We start from the raw sequence: 14,759 nt of genomic DNA, 5'->3' as shown, positions 1-14,759 counted from the left end.
GCCACTTGAAGTGTGACTAGCAGAGAGTTCCTGTGAGAGCGGGATAACAGCTGTTTCCCTCTATACGCTGTGGCTCTTCTATCAGTCCATGTGTCTGAGTCACAGATGAACGTCCCGTCAGCTGCTGTAATGATGTCATGTTCAGATGAAAGAGGCCTGACTCCTACAGAGGTTTGTGTGCTGCAACAATGAGATCCGGCGTTCAATAGCACACCTGCTTGAGCCTCAGAGCCTGTGGAAAATATCCAGCCCATTCACAACTGCAATGTTGCATCTTTTCCAGTCAATAGCCCTGTTTTGCACACTGTCATCTGTTCACAATAGCAGGGGTCACTTGAATACTTTCTACATTCCAGATGGGACGTTTCATAATCGAATCCTTATTTTTCTCTTTTCTGTCCTTGGCGTAACGCCCAGCTATGAATGCTGTGAAACAGAAAAATGTGTTTTTAATTGTGTAACTGTAGGTAATTGATTGTTTAGGCCGCTATTAATCATAGTTCAAAAGCTCTGCCGGTTTTCAATGTTCTGTGAAGCCATTTGTGAACAACTTTTCTGTTAAACTAGAGTGCAACTGTTTATTAGAAGTGTTTGTTTGTACTTCTGCTTCTGAAGGAAGTGAGTTATTTTTCTTCTGTATTGGACTTTTCTAATAAACCGTGTTTGCCACTAGATGTAATATGCTTTTGCAGATATTGGATGAATAGGAGAGTGTATATTTTTCTGATGGTTTGTCCAAATAAAGTTTGGTTTCAGTTTACCCATAAGCACTTTTCTTGTACAAAAGTTTGTCATAATTCTTCACCGGTGAACATGAAATCGATCTTTGTAATGGTCACTCTGTTTCTCGGCTGATGATTGATGGTTCATTTCTTCTCTTCTAGTGGTTTGGGGATCTAGTCACACCAGTTTGGTGGGAGGATGTTTGGCTGAAGGAAGGATTCGCTCATTACTTTGAGTACATCGGGACTGATTTCCTCTTTCCAAAGTGGAACATGGTGAGTCTGTTTGTTTGTTTATTTCATTTTTCTATTGATCAGAAGCAAGCACTGTAATAATCTTTTTTTTTTTTTTTATTCAGTGTTTGTATAACTTGGGTGAACATCTATAACTTGGATGAAATGGAAACAAAAGTTTCCGCTTTCTGTAATGTGACAAAAAAAGATTTATATCATATTATTTACACAAATAACAATACTATATAGAGTGAGTTTTGATGGTTTTCATGCTATTCAGATGTCTGAATCTCTTAAAATAAGAGCAAATTTGTAATGCTTTTCACACAAATGAGATCTTGAGCATTTCTTCTTGTACCAAAATTGAGATGAGCAGAAAACAACAATCCTCTTGCAGTGTATTTGAGTGCTATCTATACTCTGTTCCGTTTCAACTGTTAAATGTTGATAACACTCTGACACTGTTTTTAATTTGGTTCTGATTTCTTTGGCCTAGTGGTTAAATCATGGCGCTCACATTGGCAAGGTTAGTTCAAATCTGGCTTGTTGCATTTCCTGATCCCCCTTTCCCGATGCCTTTTGAAATAGCCAAAAACAAAATGTTTACATAAAAGTAAAATATCATAAATACATACATACATACATACACAAAGTGCTTTTTATTTTAGATGTAGAAATCTAAATTTTTCCAACAAATTAGCTCAGATGTTTTAGTGAGTTAGTGGGCTAAATGGAGGCATGCAGGGACTGGTTCATTATGAGCTTGTAAAGAACAAATTGTTCCAACGGTTTTAATGGTTATTATGAGCGCAGTTTGAGTCTGAGTTCATGTGCAGCAAGAATCATATCTAATGGTGTTGAGCTCTGTTATCACACGCCTCTATTTTTCAGTCCTGCTGCATTGCCACAGCAACCGGTGCTTATGCCATCATATTTTGCTGTTTTAATGAAACTTCAGTCTATATGTAGTCCTCTCCAGATGCTCAATCAATTACAGAAGAGAGCTGTGAAATAATACCACAGTGCCACAGATTAGATTGGTGAGCTTCTAATCATAATGCATTGTGAACAACTTATTTAAACATTCTAGTTTATTTTAAAATTTGCAAAAAATATTCAGTGGGAAAAGACAAACTACATTATTAGTGTTACACCTCTGTGTCAGTCTGAACAAAAACTGATAATTTACTGCGGAGCTTCAAAGAGCTGGAATTTGTGCCAAAGCTGCCATTGAAAAAACAGAAATAAATGTATTTGTTTATGTTTTTTATTTATATTTATGCCTATAAATAAAGTGCAATATTAAAAAAAAAAGTTTCATGGTCTAATGCAGGGGTGTCAAACTCATTTTAGGTTGAGGGCCGGATGGGAAAAAATGTAACCATGTGTGGGCCAATTTTTTTTTTTTTTTTTTTTTTTAAACCTCAGTGAGCTCACAGTTACATTAATATTAACCATACAAACTACACATTAATTTGCAAGAAAAAAAACACACTGCTCTTTGAAAACTGCATTTGTTTATACTGCGAAAAGACTTAGACTATTAGATTTTTTAAATAATGTTTTATTTAATATTTTTTATTATTGATTTTTTTTTTATGGCCAATTCCAATTTTTTGGGAGCAAATTTGAAACCGGTTGCCAATTTTTTTTCTTTTCTTTATTTATCTATTTGTTGTTTATTTGTTCTATAACAGGCCAAACTGGCCTTAAACAAAAAGTATGTGTAGGCATTTAGTATACAGGCACCACTGCATTTTGAGCATGAGCAGTTGTTTTTGATTTAAATTTGATTGTATAATTTAAAGATTTACAGAAAAAAACAGCATGGTCTGACTAAATAGCTTTGTGAAATTATGCTACATAAGATACCTGCACAAAGCAAAAATAGCAGACGGACTGAATGAAAATGCAAATTCACTCTCTAACAGTAGGTGGCGCTTGTGGAACAGCAGCGATATAGTGTTTCCTTGGTTACCGCTGTACACAAAGCAGCGCTGCGCTTATAAAATGGGCTACTTATACGGAGATAGAAACTTTTCAGTTCCCTTCTAAGTTACATCATAAACCCAATTCAATATTTATATTTTTCTTCCTATATTTCACAAACAGTGAGCTTAGCCTGGTACAGTATTTGCTCTGCTGGCACGTCTGTTTTCTTCTCTTTGCGTCCTTATTCAAAATGTGGCTGTATTAACGTCCTGTTTACAGACTTCGTAATATTTCCACACAAATGACAGCTTGGGAAATGATTGCAAAGCAGTTTGCAAGTCCAGGATAGATATTGGCCAAAATAAAACTAATAACCGTTTGGATTTATGGCCGGTGAACCATGCATCATGCAACTGTTTTTTATTATTGTTCAAATCATCCCCCGGGCCGGGCTGGAAAAACCTTTGTGGGCCGTATTCGGCCCGCGGGCCTGTATCTTTGACACCTGTGGTCTAATGATTCATCCACATCCATTTCCTCCATCCAGATGGGTTCACGTTTGGAGAAAGACAGTCAATAGGTTCAGTGATGCTCTGAATGGTTGTATAACAGCCAAGAATTATGAGGCTATTTGACAAGACCAGGTGCGCCAAACACAATATCATCTCATGATATTTCTGTATTATAGGATGATAAATAGATTCAGGAGTGTTTGTGAACACCAGGAGGAAGTCAAACACCTTCAAAGACTTCTCCAGTCACTATATCTGAACATTATTAATCTTTTATGAGAATTTCTAGAGTCATGACGAGAACAGAAATTCCACCTTCTTCCCCTAAAAAAAAACTTCTTTTTGAAGAATGATGCAATCCTGCAGTTCTTCTGAAGGCCATTCTCTTCATGAGGATCTGCATATTATTTATTTCAGGTGTATCCATGACCATCAGTTTAATTCATATAGCATGTATTATAAGTAGCATACATTATGATAACTTCACATTTCTTTGTTTGTTAACTACTTAATGTTTGGGGATCACTTACATTCCATAATAAAATCCACTTTTAGATGTTACTGAAAAAAAACAACCTGGTAAAATGATACAAGGACAAGGTTTGTTCAATTATCATAGTGCTATTCCAGTCCAGCTTTAGTGGTCTGTTGTGATACACAACAAAATGATTCCCAGCTAACAAAAATCTGTTCTTAAAAACATTTTGCCAATGTTCCTATTAGAGTTGTCAAAAGTACTGACACCACATATCTGAATAACAGACAGACGTCAAAGATGAATTAAGAACTCTTTGTTTTTTATTGCCAACATTGAAGACACCTGATGATAACAAGCAGAATCACTGAAGGAACGAGAAACACAAGAATTAACAGAGGTTTAGATGTTGATGTTGATTTTATTGAAAATGTTTGGTCACCATTATGGTGATCAGTGTTTCATTTAGTTGGGCAGTGTGACTCTTTGCTTTTTATGTCAGTTTGTGATTTTTGTAATGGTGTTTTCTAATTTTACACATTTTAAATGATTGACTTTTAAGGAATTAATTTGATTAATTTAAACTCAATTCTTATATGTTTAATTTTAATAATAATAATTAATAATATTGCTTGTAATCTGTTGCTACAATTTTATTGAGTAGGTAGAGCGTATTACTTTTTACAGTGTGTGTATCTGTGTAAGCACTTGGTGAACAGCGTCATTGATGACTATTTACAATGTTTTTGAAACGTTGATTATTGAAGCCAATCACAGACATATCTGATGAGCGCATCAACACAGTGGCCAATCAGAGGTGTTTATGAATCCACTCAACAGTGCTCAAAGCGCCACATTTTTTAAATTTCATTACCGACGTGGTACCGAAGCCGGTACTTTTGACAAAACTATGTTTCTGAATGCTCTCTGAATGTCCAAAACATCTATTTTGTTTTTAATTTTTATCATTTTGCAAACATTATGGGAACATTGCTTTTGAATGTTCTCTGAACATTCTAAAACAAGCAGCAACATTTAAAAAATGTTATATGAACGTCCAACTAAAATTTTTCAGAAAAAAATGCTCCATGAACAATGTATAGATAACGTTTTGTGATAACATTTTGAGAAGGCCAGATAACTTTAAACAAACAATCTATTAACGTTACTAGAAGAATGTTTGTTCATAAATTTGAAAGAAAATTGCCAAAACGTTAGGAAATTTCTGATAATGTCCCCTGTTAGCTCAGTCTTTGCTATGAATTAGCAGTTCTGATTAAATCTGTTTGGATCTTCTGCTCATTATAATTCACTGACTGTGTTCAGGTTTATCATGAGCTAGTGTGCAGATTATTGTGTGTTTATCACTCAGACCTGATGTGTCTTAGTCTGAACATAGTGTTCACTAAGGGTGAAATATGGTAAGTATAAGTGCTGAAGGTTAATGCACTAAATTTTGCTCCTGTTAACCTTTAATACTAAAAGTTTATATTATTTTTTTTATTTTAAATGTTTATTTATTTGTCTATTTTGAGTAAGATAAATGTCAATATAGAACCCTTGTTTAATACTTGTGTGTTTTCTGCTCACACACTCACATTCTCATCCATATAATGACCTTCCCATCCCGTCTGTCCCAGTATTTCATACCTCTCTGCTCCAAGCCACCTTGGTTATGGGGCATCAGCCAAGCAGAGAGACCATTTAGGGAACATCATTTCAGGGAGCAATTGGGTCTTTCTCGTTCGATAAGCTTTGATGGAAACACTTCAACGCGCTGATAGGATGACTCTAAGCATTTCCTTACCAATTTGGATAATATTGCACATTTCAAGGAGAAGGAGTCTAAACCAGGACTGAAAACTCACAAATGCACAGAGAAATGTGGGAATGGATTTGACAAGAGTCCTTAACAGGTCATTAAAACAGCCTATAGGACCCTCCACCTGCTCATAACTACTGTTGGTTTTCCTCCTCTTTCTCACATCCGTCATGCTGAAGAGCTCTCAGCAAGGTTTTGTTACCCATCATGCATTGCTCCCAAGCTGCTGACCTGAATGGTAGGCATCATTGTGATCTCTGGCCTTAAAAAGGTTAATCAGTGAGAAACTTCAGGTGATGATGTTGAGACGTTAATAAGCAGGATCTAAATGAAGTATCATTGAACCTAAACACCTTGTTGAGAGGACATATGGGCCAGATGGAAGCTCTTCTCATTGCACTCATTTTATAGTGCCCACTTACGTGACTTGCATAAAATCGACTCTGCATCACCAGCTGTTCTCTCTCTGTCTTTCTTTCTGTGTATTCACCATAGTGTGTGTTGTGAATTAACATGAAGGGCTCATTCGCATATATTAATTCCGCCAATGTACATTATTTACATTAACCTGTGAAGCTTATATTAGTCTGGACTTTAAAGTGACTGTCCATCAGGAAATAATAATAAGACAAATACCACACTCTGTTCTCTTCTGCAAGACCACTTAAGTGATGATATAAATAGCCTGAGAAATTAGGACACTGATTTCAAAAAGTTGCTACTTCCTCTAAGATCTTCTCTCTGAAGTTAAATATGAGGAATACAGTATTGCAGCAGTCCATTAAGTGAAGCATGTTTCAGTTTTTTTTATATGACACAAATATCTAAAGATAATTATACTTAAGATGTAATTCTATTGTAGGAAATTTCACCCTTCATTAGCTACTCAAAAAGAAAGAATTCATGTCAAAGCCATAAAAGATAGGCTTTCATCTACAAATATGATAAAAAGCTACCCAACAATCACGCATCAATCTCAGTTTGGCACTCAGATAAATATTCTCTGTATTGATTTGTATGACTTCTCACTTTTATGTGAGTCTGTTTTATGTCTGTCATTTCATTAAACTGCTTTTAGCAGAACATCTGAATATGAAATTGTCATTGTGGTTTGAACACATTACATGAAACCAGGAATCACTGGGTTAATAGAATATGCCTCATTATATTGACATAAAATGGTTTTGATGAACATTTGTTTCTGGACTTATTTCCATATGTTGTTTGTTTGAGCTCAAATCCCTTGATTAAAATATCCTGCTTTATTAATGTCTTCAATGGGATTTTAATCAAGCTGCCAAAAGCTTTAATGGGCAAGAATTATTCATAATGATGGAGAATGAAGGTGTAATAAAGCATTCAGAGTATCAAAATCAGACATGTTTATAACAGCTCGTAGTTTGCTGATTTCTCTTAGTAATGCACATTTAATAATATAATACATAGATGAGAACAAAATAAAATAATAAAATATTAATTTAGCGTCTATTTGAATTTGGTCAGTCAGCCCAGAGATTTTGCCAAAGGGCCCATTATGAAGATGTTCAGAATATGAACATGCAGTGTAATGCTTTCATATATAATTCATGTGATTCGTATTTAATCCATTTTCATATACGGTAACTGGCAAACCGCCACTACTAAAAGGGTAACAGGAAAACAGTGTCAAATTTTGCTGAAATGTATGAGAGTTTGTGGTTTTATATAGATGGTATGTCTATTAAGCTGAACATCTTTTGAAAGTAGAAGTTGATCTACAAAACTGGAGCAATTGATTATCAGTATATTCAAACATTTAATATGAACATTAAGTTTCTGTGCTTATTCTGTTATCATTTTTTGCGTTTGTATATTTGCATGGTGCGTCAAGGTAATTGAAAGAAAAAAAAATGTGATGTATTTTCTTATTATGTTATTTTTTAAACAGTTAAAAATTAGTTGAGACTTACTTATAAATAGGAAATAACCTGATATCCGAGTAACATCCTCATGTGGTCCTGAACAACTGACTGCATTTGAGATTGTGACTCTCTGCTGATCCACAGACACAGTGAATGATGAGGGTCTTTTTCAACTGACCCAAAACATCTACCTGTCTTTATAGTGTATCCTACAGGGAGACATTTGATCAGAGCAGAGAGACCCTTGTACAACTCACACAGACACACACACACACACACACACACACACACACACTCACACTGACTGTATTGTAGCTCAAGTAGCAGCAGTGAGTCATGTTGGTGCTCGTGTGGCAGCAGTGAATATTCATCAAATCAATGAATTATGGAAGCTTCTGCAGGTATAAAGGCTTCAGTCATGAAAGATATGAGCTAGATTTTCCCATAACCACTTTCTAATTTCATTTATAGAGCAGCTCAAAGTTATTTTTACTTTTGAAAATAAAACAGAAGCTTTTATGAGACAGGTTTATGTGTTTGATAATGTAAAAAATGAATGAAGTCTCTCATTCTCATCCACAGGAGAAGCAGAGGTTTCTGACGGATGTTCTTCATGAGGTGATGTTATTGGACGGTTTGGCCAGTTCTCATCCGATCTCTCAGGAAGTGTTTGAAGCCACAGACATCGACAGAGTGTTTGACTGGATCGCATATAAGAAGGCAAGAGAATCATAAACTCCTACAGGCTTTATCTGCATGATGGAAAAGATTATAAACCTTTAATGTTGAGCTGAACTGAATGAACTGGTTTATACTCAAAATTAAACATAAATAAGCACATTGCACTTCTCTTTTATACAGCAAGACAGTAGAAGAGAAACAATGACTTTGTAAAACAACAGAATCGTCGGTCTAATCAGTCAATTATTTATGTGCGGACTTCATTGTTAACTTTATCTTTTATTAAGTCCAGTAAACACCTCAGTTTGCTTGTTATTTTTCTCCCAAGTAAAGAATTCTCAGTTTATCTTTGTAAATTGTAAATTGAGTCGTGCTGTTATAAGCCTCTTCACATACACAAGAAAAACAGTTTAATTAAAAGCTTGTTTTGCAGTAAGTCGAGGAAAGAAACTGTTACACTGAGAGATTGTGAGGTTTTGTGTCCTCTGGAGACTTTAGTGGCACAATAAACATTTCATCTTAGACCAGACAACATCTATTTAATTACTTCTTTCTCACTGGAACACACTTTACAGCACCCAAAAATATCCTCTCATCCTGAACATCTGAAAGCCATTAAATCACAAAGAGCAGTGAAGAAAATATTTGTCCTCCATCAGAGTTCAGACGCAGACAGAATCATCCATCCACTGAAGATTTGAGTTTCTGCTTCAAATCTCCCTTAGCCGGTTTGTGATTGGCTCTTGCTCTTCCTCAAGCCCCTCCCCCTGTTTCCCCACAGGTTCTGTGGTGTTATGAACTCTGTCAGTCACACTGCAGTGACCCTGACACACGGCCGTCCCTCATCACTTCATCCTCACTCTCTAAGGACTCTGATATATCCCACAACATCCCATGAGCCCCCAGTGCTAACAGGAAGTGACACTCATCACACAGATAGTGGAGGGAGGGATGGGAATTAGATGCTGTCAAATGAGCATGTCAAAGTCACTCAAAATCGAAAAAAAAAAAAAAAAGATACAGACTCATAAAACAGCAGAAAAAAGCAGGATGAGTGTCATGGAGTCCTTGTTTAGATGAACCAGCAGACCTGCTAGAAAATGAAACATGCTATAATTTATAACTGAACTGTTATTACATAATGTTAAACATTTTCTGTGGTGTACAAAAATGTTAAAATTTAATTTTAACAAAAATACCAGCAAGTAAATAGAAAATCAGTAGCTCATAACCAGAAGTTTAGAAGTTCTCCACCACTATAGAATTATGATTTTAAAACTTTCCTGTTCAAATAACACACATTTATGTACAGAATTCATATAAGTGCTTTAATAAAAATACAAGCTTCTCATTTCGGTGTTTAAACCCTACAGAATGTATATTTATATGTACATTTATGTTTACTATGTATATTTTGTTGTGTTTTGTATGTATGTGAACAGAAGCCGTGTGTAAATGAGCAGTCCTTATTGAACGTGTGTTTACTGTGTGTCTGCAGGGAGCCGCTCTGATCCGTATGCTGGCGAACGTCATGGGACAGACGCTATTCCAGAGAGGCCTCAATGTAAGTCAATAGTTTTCTTTCATCTTTTGTCTTTGTGGTCACAGATGATTTCGCACTCATGTTTTTACTCCTAATGTGTCTTGTGAATATGTTTATAAGGCTCTACAGTATGTATGAATTATACATTCAGCTTAATAACAGGATTGTGGCAAAATACCAATCTCTTTTTTTCAAAAGCTCCATTTTCATTAAATCCTGTAAAAAAAATAATAATCAGATAATCTGAATCTCACCATCTCACCATTTAAAACTTGAAAATAGCAACAAATGTTCATTTCTCAAGCCCATTCAGGTTGTTCGAGTGTCACATATGTATTTGCTACGAGCGTTTGATAGATTATACAACCAACCGTGACGGTTTTTACATGCGCTTCTTATCTTTAAAGCTACAACAGCTTGTTGTCGTGTTACGCACTGCCAACACGCTTGAGGTGAAAGTGACACAGTCAGACAAGCCATTACATGTGTTTGTGTCAGAAACTAATTTTATTATCTGGAATATTCACAATCAGAAATTTCTGAATCATTCTCTGTGTTAAACCAGTTCACAGTCATGGCTTCGTCAAGATCTGATGAAACACATCAGTTATGTTAAAGCACAAGTGTCTTGTATTGTGTCGATGTAGGTGATCAGAGTATCAGCACAAGGATTTTGTTGTGCTGTTTGTTTATATTCACATGGTCACCTTCTGTGAATCTCTTCCTGCGTCCCGTCTACCAGTTCATGCCCCTCAGAAGTGAACAGCAGATCTCTACATGTATTATTAGACAGTATTAATGGTTTTGTGGACACCATATGGCTGCTACATGAAACTACATCCTGAAATGTGGTTAAAGGATTGGGGCTGTAAACAAACAAGCTGCAGGTTTGAATCCAGTGAGAGTAAATCCATAAATGAATGAATGTTAAATGTAAAACCCTCCTCCTTTGACATGAGTTCACACACTTTCAGAGGTGCAAAACTTACAGATTTCTCACCATCTAGATCCAAATAAATCACATTTCAAAACATCCGTAACTTCTCATTTCATTTCTTTATGACTGAGACGCTGTCAAAAATCTGTCAGTTTCAGAGTTTCTTTCTGGGTTATTTTTGACGCTGTGGTTTAATGTTGCTCTTAGTGGCTGGAAACACAATCAGGTCATGTTTTCTACAGAGCTGCAGATTTAATGCTTCATTTACAGATGTAACAGCTGCACATACAAGCTTTATATTGCAGCACAAACACACACGTCTGACCAGTAGACTGACGTGTCTCATGCTCATGTGTTCACATATCTTGGACTCGCTATAAATGTAATTAGTGTGTTTGGTTTTGTCCAGTAGGCCGTATCTACTGTAGTAAACCTGTGGTATTATTAGCAACATCAATATACCGATTAGTGCAAAAGGAAAAAAAAAACAATGTGCCAAATAAATCTTGGTTAATCAGTAAATCAGTATGACATTGTGGGGGGTGGGGGGCGGGGTTTGAAGGTGATCTGAAAAATGTTCCCTTACTAGTAAGTTTTTTTTTTTTATATATATATTTAAAGGGTTAGTTCACCCAAAAATGAAAATTCTGTAATTAATTACTCACCCTCATGTCGTTCCACACCCGTAAGACCTTCGTTCATCTTCAGAACACAAATGAAGATATTTTTGATGAAATCCGATGGTTCAATGAGGCCTGTATTGACATCAAGATAATTAACACTTTCAGATGGCCAGAAAGCTACTAAAGACATATTTAAAACAGTTCATGTGACTACAGTGGTTCAACCTTAATGTTATGAAGCGACGAGAATACTTTTTGTGAGCCAAAAAAACAAAATAACGACTTTATTCAACAATATCTAGTGATGGGTGATTTCAAAACACTGCTTCATGAAGCTTCGAAGCTTTACGAATCTTTAGTTTCGATTCAGTGGTTCGGAGCGTGTATCAAACTGCCAAAGCCACGTGAACCATTGAAATTTCTAAACAATTATGATGTAGTGATGAAGCAGTGTTTTGAAATCGCCCATCACTAATGACAGAAATTTCATTTTTGCGTGAACTAACCCTTTAAGTTTAATCTTTTATGTCTTTTTAAATTTTAAATAAATAGAACACAATAAAATAATCTGTGATGAATCTCATAATTTCTTACCAATGTGTAGAAAGAGGATTGAAACAGTTATAAATTTTAATAAAACGATTACATTTCAAAATATTATTATTATTATTATTATTATTATTATTGTTCTGGTTCCTGTTAATATTTTTTGTTCATTTATTTATCAGTTCAATCAATTTATCAATTTATTAATTTGTTGTTTTCTTTTCTCAAAATTTGTCTGTATTAATCAGCAAAAATTTTAAATAAAATTATTACATTTTACCATGTATGTTGGTAGGAAGGTATTTTTTTATTTATTGACTATTATTATTTTCTTTGAATTTTTTGTTATATTAACCATAGTTTCTGCTTGATGAACTCCTAAACCCCTCTAGATCTGCAAGTCTGTGTATTTAATTGGAGAAACACAACATTACACCTCTTCCAGCGATCCATCTCTCCTCTCTCATCTGCTGTCTGTGTTTCTCTGTTCACTGAAGCTCATTTCATTCTCTCAGTGTCTGTCTTTGGCTCTGTGTGGCATCTCTTCTCCTCCTCGTGTCTCTGCATAATTGAAGCAGCAGACAGACGTGAATGCTGAACAGTTCAGAAGCAACAGACGGGCTGAAGTCCCACCCGGATCACCGTTTACCATCCCTCTTTCTCTCTGTGAGGATGAGGGCGTCTTTATTGGTAAATGGTGGATAGGCTGGTGAGGCGGGCGGATGAATGTCTCTTATAAAAGAATAGTGGGAGTCATAAAAGAAGTCTGAATGGTTCTCTGGCTTATACAGCTACTGGAGTGATGAAGCGCTCCCGTCTCATTTACACACACTGCCCATTGCTTTTAAAGCCACTTTCAGATGGATCATATTATGGGATGTAGGAAATATTCATTCCGGCTAGAAATGTGAAATGCTTGACCTATGAATAGCAGAGGACAAGTGCGCTACTGCCCTGGAGAAATAAACTTCAGCATATTACACTCCATCTTCATCCTCTGGATGTGATTTGGAACAGCGGGAAGCTTCTTCCCTGCATTCAGTGCTTCATAGTCCTGTTTTTTGTTCTCAGTGGGATCCTGACTTGGAGAATGACAGTCCGTCAGATCCCTGTGGATATTGTGGGCTAATAATTCGTTCTGAACACAGATGAAATAGCCAGATACTCCTCAATTCAATTTCCCAACATTCTTGAACACAGAGAAGATCCATTTTTCCCATCTTCCTCTTCTTCTCCCAGCAGCCCCTTCTGGCTTGGCTGTTCCGCCTCATTATCACTGTTTTCTGTCTCTCTCATATGGGAACTTTCAGTATCTCTGTCTGTCTCTGTGTGATTGATGGGAAGAATAGGTAAACACAACACCTCACCAAACAATCTACCTCCATTGCCTCAAAATTACTTTCATATGCAGGGAAATTGTAGACATATTTCTTCTTGTATTACTTTTGAGGGAACTCATTTAGAAGGATGAATAATGAATTATTTATGATCTGCTTTGACTGTTGTGATGAAGGCTCTCACAGAAAACTCGTGTTTTAGCTCCGGGAGATTTACATATCGAAAGCGATCAAACTTTTGTCTCCCTTGGTAAGTAATTTGGCTTTACAGAATGAGGAACCAAAACCGAATGTGGTTATAATATCTGATGAAGGGACATTCAGGATATTACGCTGTCCTGAAGAGTGTCAGAAGAGTAACTAGCCGTCGCCAATTACATTAAATTAATTACACACACAACCATCCCAATGGAATCTGTTTAGTTATGAAGTGTGTCTTTAGATCTGAACCCATCTTTTTAACTAGTTGGACTTTTCGGCATCATAAGAACACTGTCGACATCAAGGCTTTTCCAGCATTATGCTCACAACTAAAATTACTTATTAAAATAAAATAATTTAAAAAATACAAGACATTAAAAGGTTAGTTCACCCAAAAATGAAAATTCTGTCATTAATTACTCACCCTCATGTCATTCCACACCCGTAAGACCTTCGTTCATCTTCAGAACACAAATGAAGATATTTTTGATAAAATCCGATGGCTCAGTGAGGCCTTCATTAACAGCAAGATAATTAACACTTTCAGATGCCCAGAAAGCTACTAAAGACATATTTAAAACAGTTCGTGTGACCACAGTGGTTCAACCTTAATGTTATGAAGGGATGAGAATACTTTTGTGCGCCAAAAAAACAAAATAACGACTTTATTCAACAATATCTAGTGATGGGCGATTTCAAAACACTGCTTTATGAAGCTTTATGAATCTTTTGTTTCGAATCAGTGGTTCGGAACTGCTAAAGTCACATGATTTCAAAAAACAAGGCTTCGTTATGCCATAAGTGTTTAAAAATTTCAATGGTTCACCACTGAGGGGCGTGACTTTGGCAGTTTGATACACGCTCTGAACCACTGATTCGAAACAAAAGATTCGTAAAGCTTCGAAGCTTCATGAAGCAGTGTTTTGTAATCGACCATCACTAGATATTGTTGAATAAAGTCATTATTTTGGGGGTTTTTTTGGCGCACAAAAAGTATTCTCATCGCTTCATAACATTAAGGTTGAAGCGCTGTAGTCACATGAACTGTTTTAAATATGTCTTTAGTAGCTTTCTGGGCATCTGAAAGTGGTAATTGTCTTGCTGGCAATGGAGGCCTCACGAGCCATCGGATTTCATCAAAAATATCTTCATTTGTGTTCCGAAGATGAACGAAGGTCTTACAGGTGTGGAACGACATGAGGGTGAGTAATTAATGACAGAATTTTCATTTTTGGGTGAACTAACCCTTTAAAGACTATTTCACCCAATATTTTTATATGCTATGTATTATTT

At 36.0% G+C, this 14,759-nt stretch overlaps 1 protein-coding gene across 1 annotated transcript in view; it reads left to right on the top strand.

The window, feature by feature from the left end:
- Positions 1-14,759, top strand: part of LOC127511335 (thyrotropin-releasing hormone-degrading ectoenzyme-like) — a 148,148-nt gene that overhangs the window by 78,650 nt on the left and 54,739 nt on the right. The window contains exons 5-7 of the mRNA XM_051892107.1: positions 885-998; positions 8,181-8,318; positions 9,778-9,843. Of these exons, the coding sequence (XP_051748067.1) occupies positions 885-998; positions 8,181-8,318; positions 9,778-9,843 (318 nt within the window). The remainder of the gene's footprint in view (positions 1-884; positions 999-8,180; positions 8,319-9,777; positions 9,844-14,759) is intronic.

The sequence above is a fragment of the Ctenopharyngodon idella genome, chromosome 4 (genome assembly GCF_019924925.1).
Source record: "Ctenopharyngodon idella isolate HZGC_01 chromosome 4, HZGC01, whole genome shotgun sequence".
Taxonomy (NCBI): Eukaryota; Metazoa; Chordata; class Actinopteri; order Cypriniformes; family Xenocyprididae; genus Ctenopharyngodon; species Ctenopharyngodon idella.
Note: the sequence above shows the minus strand (reverse complement) of the source record. Positions and strands in the feature narration are given on the sequence as shown.